Source organism: Castanea sativa, chromosome 1 (genome assembly GCF_040712315.1).
Source record: "Castanea sativa cultivar Marrone di Chiusa Pesio chromosome 1, ASM4071231v1".
In the NCBI taxonomy this organism is placed as follows: domain Eukaryota; kingdom Viridiplantae; phylum Streptophyta; class Magnoliopsida; order Fagales; family Fagaceae; genus Castanea; species Castanea sativa.
This window is the reverse complement of record NC_134013.1, coordinates 15,102,140-15,111,453: the sequence shown is the minus strand read 5'-3', so window position 1 is coordinate 15,111,453 and position 9,314 is coordinate 15,102,140. Positions and strand designations below refer to the sequence as shown.

At 32.6% G+C, this 9,314-nt stretch overlaps 1 protein-coding gene across 1 annotated transcript; it reads right to left on the bottom strand.

The window, feature by feature from the left end:
• Positions 1 to 5,710: 5,710 nt before the first annotated feature.
• LOC142621859 (HMG1/2-like protein) lies at positions 5,711 to 7,639 on the bottom strand. Its single transcript, XM_075795227.1, has 8 exons — positions 7,327 to 7,639; positions 7,177 to 7,231; positions 6,892 to 7,005; positions 6,576 to 6,633; positions 6,429 to 6,473; positions 6,264 to 6,344; positions 6,073 to 6,171; positions 5,711 to 5,977 (listed from the first exon to the last, which is right to left on the bottom strand). The coding sequence occupies exons 2-8, from the start codon at positions 7,221 to 7,223 to the stop codon at positions 5,960 to 5,962; spliced, it is 462 nt and encodes a 153-aa protein (XP_075651342.1). The 5' UTR covers positions 7,224 to 7,231; positions 7,327 to 7,639; the 3' UTR covers positions 5,711 to 5,959.
• Positions 7,640 to 9,314: the final 1,675 nt, after the last annotated feature.

Here is a 9,314-nt window from a genome sequence, read left to right as displayed (position 1 = left end):
AGATTATGATTTGCTTGGAGTCTTTGGGTGTTTGAGATTTTGGTTTAAGAAAGTTATAAATGTATTTTTTTAGAACTAGAGAAAAAGAAAAAGAAACATTCTAATTGATTATTTATGAAGTTAGTTGTTATTTTTTTACATTGTGTTAAAATTCATAATTTGTAGGTTTCTTTGTAAGTTTTTTTTTACTACTATTTTATGCTGTATGAACCATAGTGATAAAATCAAAAATCAATGGTGATTTAAAACTGTTTTTTTTTAAAGATATAAAAGTCCAACTAAAGACAATTGAATTTTGATAAATGAATATGTTTTTAGCAAAGTTCTCTTTGTTTAATCACGTTCTCTGTATGTTGATACTTACAAATGATTTTCTTAATTTCATTAAGATAATTAATTGGGTTTTTGTGATCAAGGTCTCCATATTTGGTTGTGAGAATAGAATGGTTGAGAAAATGAATGGTAGGTTGTTTAAATTTATGTAATTTTAGGATATAAAAGTATTTTATACTTTAAATTCTTATTTGTAGATTTCAAAATCATTTAATTAGTTTGAAAAATGAAATCTACTTTTAATAGTAAATATTATAATATATTATAATCTTACAGTGTTATACAATTTTTTAAAAATAAAATATGAATTAAGAAAATCAAGTTTCAAAGTTAACAATATTGTGGGCAAATATAAATATTATTAAACAAAAAAAAGTATTAAGTATTATATGTAAATTTTAATATACATAAAAATGATTTCAAATAAAATTGTAAAGTAGTCCACGCATGAGATATCATCTAGTTTTGCTAAATGTTGTTATTGTTGTCATTAATGTTGCTATTATTGTTGTTCTTGTTATTCATGCTGCGGCTGCAGCTGTTGCCGTGCTTTTACATAGTTTTTATCTGATTCATTTCATGTCAAGGATGTTCTCAAAGGCAAGTGTGTTCGTTTGGATGAGCTTAGTTTCATTTAATCTTATTTCCATTGGTGTCTATTGTACAATTTTACTTCTGAAATGTAATGCTTTATAAAATATACTATACATACACACAAACTAGCGGTGGAAATTAATAGGTTTTGATTTTAAACTAAAATATATAGACCTGAAATATATAATAATTCTTCCTAAACTTTCTTTTAGAATGGTATTTGATAACACATTAGTGCAACAATTCTATCAAGGGGAAACGTGAAACAGGAATCAGGAACTATGATGATGCATTATAACACAGTATCACTTAACCAGTGTATAGAAATAAACAATAACTTTGTTAATAAAAAAATAAAATAAAACTTAGGTACAATACTTAAGTATTGTTCCTTAAATTCTCATTTTAAGATTCTGTCATGTGAATTTTTTCTTATGGAATAGAAGTGTTTTTTTTTTAATTAAGTAGCCAAATGACTAAATCTATAAAAAAAAAAACTTAAAAAATAGTGCCTAAAGTATTATACCTAAATTCTGTCAAAAAAATAATAGAACAAAGTTTCTCTCCAAACTCATTATATATCTTTATATTGAGTGTGAATTTTGAAAACCTAACCGTTAGATTGTATGTTCTTATTATATTCTTAATGCTTACAAAATTTCAAGAAGATCAAAGATCAATTGCTATGTCATCAAATAAATGTTATAATTTCAAATTTTTGTGATTTAAAATTGTATATAAAAAATAAGTTAATTGATCAAATAATAAATAATATCCAATTTGAACGACATTTGATACGTATGTTAAGAACATAAGGAACATGAAATTCAACAGTTAGATTCTCAAAATTCACACCTAAAAAAGAAATATATGAGAAATTTGAAGAGTTTCTCTCCAAACTAGTTTAGAAAGAAACTTTGTTCAAAATAATAATAACTTTGGATCATTATCAGCCATCAATCTTTCCTATGCTTTTTTTTTTTGGTACGGAACCAAAGAAATTTGTAGTACCTTGTTTGCTAGATATTTGTTCTACATTCTTTCCAAACACTATCAAACCTTTTAAGATTCTCAAAAAGTGCAGAATACTCGAGAATATATATATATATATATATATATATATATATTTTTTTTTTTTTTTATTTTACTCAAGGAATGCAGTCTTATAATCTATAGAGCTTGAACTAACAAATGCTTAACATTGACAACAATGTTAAATTAAATCTTTAAATGATCACAAATCATAAGCATTCACATCCCGCTATGCAACATCTTTGACTTTGGATTACTACAAAGTACTGCAATTTATATATTGTAATCTGAATATAATCTTTGGCAAGCGCAAATCCGAAAAAAAGAAGGAACAAATCAAATTAACCACTGATGTCAGTTAAAACCACAAACACCCAAATCCTCAACGTCAACCCGTCCAAAAAAATACACAAACAAGCGTCAAGAAGTTATCATTAATAATAGTCTGATTAGTCTCTAATTGAAAGTTTTGAAAAAACACGGTAAAAAATAAATAAATAAATAAAAACAGTCTATTTTATAACAGCTAAGAACACTAGCAATAATGAAACTAAATAACTATATTGCTATTTTAACTTCACCAAAATACAAAAAGTAGCCTATAAAGCTAAAAAATTTCGTTTCAGAATTACAGTACGCTATTTTAGCTGGTAATTGTAGCCTGAAGCTAAACAAAAAAATAACTTTTTATTCCCACTGACACTAAAATAATATTTTATCTCTTTCTTTATTTAATTCTTTTCCTATGTCTTTTCTCTCTTCCTGTCAGCTCTCCAGCTTTCTATATCTTTTCTTTCTTCTCTTCTTCCCAAGCTCTCAGCTCTCACAAACAGGCGCTCAAACTCTCATCCTCCACAAAGGCTTTAGCCTCACCGATTCCCACCATCCTCATCCACAAACTCTCACGATTCATCAAACTCCTCAACGCCGCCACCAAAGCTCACACACCATTGCCAAAGCTCAAGCACCTGCTGGGTTTCCGCCAATCTTCATCTGTGCCCCAACTTGCCGACCCACACCGTTTTCCATTTTTGTGCTGTGTTGATGATTTTTGATTTTGTTTGTTATGAGTGATTTTGTTTGGTCCAGGTTGAGGAAAAAGATTCTAGTGTTTGGGTTGGTTTTTTTTTTTTTTTTCCCTGTTGTGGACCGCTGGTGGTTGTAGATGTCTGTGCTATGTTTGTTTGTTTGTTTTTTTTTTGCTGGGGATGTTTTTGTCATTATCCTTGTATTAATTTAATCAAATAACTAAAAATATTAGATCCATTGACGTTGCGTGAGAAAAAGTAAAATAGATAAAATTACTTTGTTAGTATTTTTAGCTCCGCAAATGCTCTAGAGCAAGTGATTAGAATAATTTACTTTAAAATAATAAACATAGGACAACATCAGGCTCGTAACTAAAGGCTTTACTCAAAACACTTTTTTCTTTTTGAGGGGTACTCAAACACATCAATTAAGATTACTTTTTTCATAGCAACCAAGGTGAAAAAGAAAAGATTAACAAATGCCATCGCATCACAATGAGATTATTGGCGACGAGCTTACACACCACAAATTTCGCCCTTACACATGATATACCATTTTTTTCGTAAATTTTCATATATAAAAATAAACCATATAAAAGCTTGGAATTCAATGTAGCCACACAATTACAGTCCACTATACAAATTAGCGGAAGAGAAATAAATAGACACATGTACGTGCAGCCAAGCAAATCTTTGTAAAGGACAAATAGTTCACAGAATTGATAAAACCAGTTCAGCAAGCAAGCACCATCGATGAGTGTGACTGCAGTCATCAAACGATCCAAATAAAAAATCACAATGACTCATGCTATTTGTGTGTGTGTGTGTGTGTGTGTGTAATCACACATGAAAGATCAACCAACTCACAATCACCTCACCAGGACCAATGGTACATCAGACTACACTCCCGTGCCTGCAGTTGTACCAGTCTTAAAAGTCAAAACTAAACAGGACGATACAAGCAAGACTCTGCAAACGATCATGAACCTCATTAAACATTCAAATGGTGTGACCATAAGGGCATCCACTGAGCAATCTCATTACCCAGTAACGACCATATGACAAACCAAGTTACTAGACTCCCCTCATGAGTCACAACCAACCCTATCAGATATTCTTTGAACTCGATATTCAACTCAAAAGCTTGTACCAAACTCAAAACAACCTGAATGAACACCTTATAGAAACTAATCTTTTCCAGCACAAAGGTTTCACTTTAAATATTTTGCAATTTCAAGGGAACTACATCAAAATATCAAACAAAACCCATAAAGCAAGCCAATCTAGGGTAACAATTACTTCTACCTAATAATGCACCTATTTCCCATTTCCAAATGCAAATGACAAATGAAACATTCAGCACAAAAGCTAAAAACATTAAAGAAATTATCTCTGACACTTAAAAATATATATTTGAAAATCTGATTCAACTTGATTAGAGCAATAATACACTCAAGGTTAGGACAATCAATTTCAAACAAAATGCAATAAGCTGAAATACCAAGGTAAAACCAGATTTATGCCAACATAAAACTAACAAGCAATTAAAATCCAGAGTATCAATGGAGGAACTGGAGCACCAGAGGAAGTGGAGTTGCTAGTATGCTAGTTAAATGAGATTCTCTTGCAACCCTATGTATATCAAATCCAAAAACACAACTGTACAATAATAACAATGCAAAACATTGGAAAAAGTTAAGACAAAACCCCCGTCTAAAAATATAAGGGTAGCAGAAACATCTCTATCCACAATTGATTCTTCACAAACAAATCCTATAATTGTAATGTGACAGTAATTGCCCTCCCATCATCAATAGTGTAAACTCATTAAAAATAATTGCCCTCCCATCAAACTACACCAGAATGGTAGATGTCCAAATCACATTACAAAGCTATCATAACAGTTAAAACCAGCTCCTAAACAACAAATCAGTCCAGCATTTGGGATAACAAGCCATGTTGATGAATAAAACTTTTACTCAAAAACCACAACACTCTACAAACCATTAATTTCCATCTATCTAGATCTAAAAAAATAAGTGAACCACTTCATAGGCATGACACTCCTAGACAATTGAAAGAAACAAGAGAACTAAAGTAAGAAAAACAATTCTCCTAAAAAAAAATCAATACACAAACAGAATAGCATGCCATTACCAGTATCAGCACAGATGAAAATGAATACACAATTGAAAGAAACAAATCATCATACCCAACTGCAAGAACTAGTAAAATGCATAATATTAATAAAACCAAGATTTAATCCAAATCAAAGTCAACTTTATGAATCCTAGTGAAGTTATCAGGGTCAACCACAAATTCTTTTAAGAACATTAAATATTAAACATCTTTGAAAGATGACTGCTTATCAAATTACTATACGGAAACTATCAAAACAAAGTCATTCAAGCAGCAATTAAAACATCAAGGCCAAAACTGCATTCATTCCGGTCACTATAACATTTATTCAGCAAAACTAGCACGAACCTGATCCAAGCCATTGCTAACATCTCATGCAAACCAGTGGATGTTAAATTTTCACCCAACAAAGGACAAAGCAATTCAGGAAAACTACAAAACATAACACACACAAGTAAAATATAATAAAAGAAAAGCTCTACATGACTACGTGAGCATAATAGTTGGAGGGTGACAAAACATTACTAAAATAAAAAGAAATAAAAATGCATTAACATAAAATGCTAAATCAAGGGGCAGGGTGCTGAAGCTCTACAATAGACAATACCCCTTCACTAAATCATTAGAATTCATTTGAAAAGTACAAATAGAGGTCAACCTTCCCATCTATAACTATCCATTTCCTGAAAGGGCAAAACAAATGACAAGGGAACAGGGATATATTTTCTTGGAAAGGGGAACAAAAGTTTAGACATAAAATGATCAAACCATTAGCATGGGATGATCAAACATTTTGACAGCCTAAATGACTATCCTATCATTCAAGCCATTTGCTACTCGTCATCATCCTCCTGCAAACAACAATTTCACAGAATAATCAATAAAAAAAAAAATCTAAAAACCCAAAAATTATTACAACAATCAAGACCAAAGAATTCAATCAAACCTCTTCACTGCCATCTTCATCCCCTTCATCATCATCATTGACCTCCGACATTGACTTCTCGGACTCTACCTCATCCTCAGCTGCATTCGCACCTTCAGCCTAAACACAGATACAACACAACAGATCACTCGTACAGAACACAAACTCACAAAAGAATAACAAACGTAAAATAAAACTTTTAAAGCAATTACCTGCTTCTTGTTATAAGCTTTCATGTTTTTCTCATAATCAACCTTCCTTTTCTCTGCCTTTGCAACATAAGGCGCTTTTTCCTGAATTTTTTTTTTATATTTCTTTAGTCTACAACACTTATAGGCTAAAATTTATTAACAACTTTCACATCTCGAAATACTTACGGCTTCAGACATGGACTTCCATTTCGCACCAGCAGCTTTACCAACCTGATTATTTTAACAAAAAGAACATATTTCAAGCCTATGAAAACCACAGAATTTACTAAACTACCACCAGCCAAAAAGGCAAATGAATATAATCAAGCCTACAGCAGAAACTGATTTGTTTTCAGGGTGGTCCTTGTTGAACTGTTTCCTGAACTCTTCCCTGTAATCATGAAAATTAAAAATAAATAAATAAATAAAAGTTAGGAATTATAGCTTTGTGGCAAACTGCGAAGCTATTTTGCAAAAGGTCAAAGCTAGTTTTGTTTATGAAGAGTTTTACATGTGATTTGACTTTTTACGAGAATTAAAAAAACAAATAAATTTCTATGTAGACCTTTTTTTCCTCTTTTTCTTTTACCTCGAGAAAACTAGTTTCCGGAAAATGAAAGCGAAAGCGAAGGGTAAGAAAAATAGTTACATGAAAACGAAGAAAGCACTAGCAGGCCTCTTAGGCTTGTTAGGGTCCTTCGCGGCCTTTCCCTTCCTTCCTGCTGGTGCTTTGGTTGAAGCACCGCCTTTCTTCACCGAAAGCCTACAACAAAACACACACAAATCCATACCAAAATTAACAACACAAATAACATATATTAAAACACAGAGAGCGATTTTGGTCAGTTTCTAGATCTAAGATCTGAGAAAACATGATCGAAGAGTTCTCATCTCATATTAGGGCTTAAAATTAGAGAGGAAAAGGAAAACTCACTTGGACTCAGCTTTCTTCGGCTCAGACCTCGATTTTGCTCCTTTCATGGCGAATCCTGCAAGATTAAGATCGGATCAGTTAGAACCGCTGCGAAAATCGAACGAAGCACGCGAAATCTCGTCGAAAATCGATCGGAAAAAGTGGACTCACCGAGGGGTTTGGTGAACTAGGGTTAGGGTTAGGGTTTGGGAGAAAAGTGTTTTTCAACGCGTAGAGAGAGAGAGACAGAGAGAAGTGGGGAATGATGGTGAGGGTCTTGTTGAGGGTGAGGAGGGACTATAGAGAAATCCCGAAAGGCGGAGATATTAAGTTGAGGGGTTAAATTGAAATTCAATTGCGCACGAAATGAAATTTGGGGGTTTAGGCGGGATTTGAAAATTTAATGCCACGTCATCGATCCGTGTCCTTCTATTCTATTGGCTTCGGATTTCCCCTGCGTTAATCTTAAGCGTGTTGTCCTCCCCTCGTTTGTGTTTTCCTTTGTGTTTCTTTCTTCTCATTCCGGTCGGGTCAGCGATGGCTTAATTGGACTCGGGTCTCGTAACCCAGTTGGCCCAATTATATTTTCTTTTATGACTCAAAAGCCCAAGCATTGCTTGGTCGTGGTTAGGTCAGGTGCATGAAGATGAGATATTTTTTATGACAATAATGAAGTGACACATTTGACACTTTTTATTTAATTTATTATATTTGGAATTTCACTTTTCAATTTTTTGTCGCCTATATATATGTCTTGGTCTAATGAAAATTTTTATAGAAAACATTTCATTGGTTTAAATACACTTGATTGGAGGGAAAAAAATAAAAACATCGGCTACATGTTCATTTAAAACAATTCTACAATTATATAAAATCGGACTTTTGCCTCATCCACTGAATGTAAGGCAACAAATGGTTGCATAACATATGGAGGTGTCTAGACTTTTCATTTGACCATAAGAATACTAACTTTTTTTTGTTCCTTTATTACAAGAATAGTTACTTCAAACAAAAGCAAAACAAATGGGTCAAAATCGCAGTTAAAAGAAGGATAATTATCATAATAGGGTTCAAAAAACTCAAGTTTTCACACTTCTACTTGGCACAGTTGTTCCTAATTCTTGTTCAATATAAGAGCACGTCAAGAATTAAAGAAAAAGGTAGCTAGTGCTGGTGGTCTAATTAGAGGCTATAGAGGAGCATGGATTAATTAGTGGCTTCTCCAGAATCATTGGCCTTTACTAACTCCATGGCAGCCAAACTCTGAGACAAAAAATATCTCATGTGCTGGACATATAAGACCTATATCTCATTAATATGTGAGTTTTTACTTACTCTATGGCAACTGAATTTTAGGTAAGAAAGTATCTTCTGTGTTAGACAAATTAGATCTATGTCTCACTATCAAGTGGGTGCACAAGATCCACATGTCAATAAGACATAAAGCTCATATATTTGGTGCATAAAAGATTTTCCACACTAGGGTCTTCCTGATGGGTTCAACCTTGCTGGGAGCCTCAACATTTAAAAGTTACTCATCAAAATAGATACTAATTACTGTTATCGATATCATCACATCACGTTGTTTTATAACTGACTTTGCTCACCCTTTTAGTGCTCTGACTGACTTTGCTCACTTTTTCAATGCTCTAATTTTTTATTGCAAAATCGAAAACCTTGCTCTAGTCTTTTGATGAGGCTCTTTTGCATCATAGCCGCAGCGAAGGGAACCATTGTGTAGATCTTTTGCTAAAGAAGGAATCTCTATTATCTTTTGTGTTGTATACTTTTATTCATCTCCTCCTTATTGTATTTGCACCAACTTATAGCTGACGCTTGGGGTGTTTCATGCTTTAGACTTCGTTCTATTTAGTTTTCTTTAATGCATTTCCTTTTTCACCCAAAAAAAAAAAAAAATAGTGATGTCTAGTTCTATCCAAAAAAGAAAAACAATAGAGATGTCATCAAAGGCATTTGGTTCCGACTTTTTGATACTCAAAGCAACATTGTCTTCTTTTGGTAGATTTTAAATTAACTGGTGATATATATAAATGCAAAATGGATTTGGTTTTTAAAAAATAGATAAATAAATGGAGAAGAAGAAGAAAAGGATTTTGGTTGTGCTTGGGGTGGGTCAATGTTGGCATTAAACACAGGCT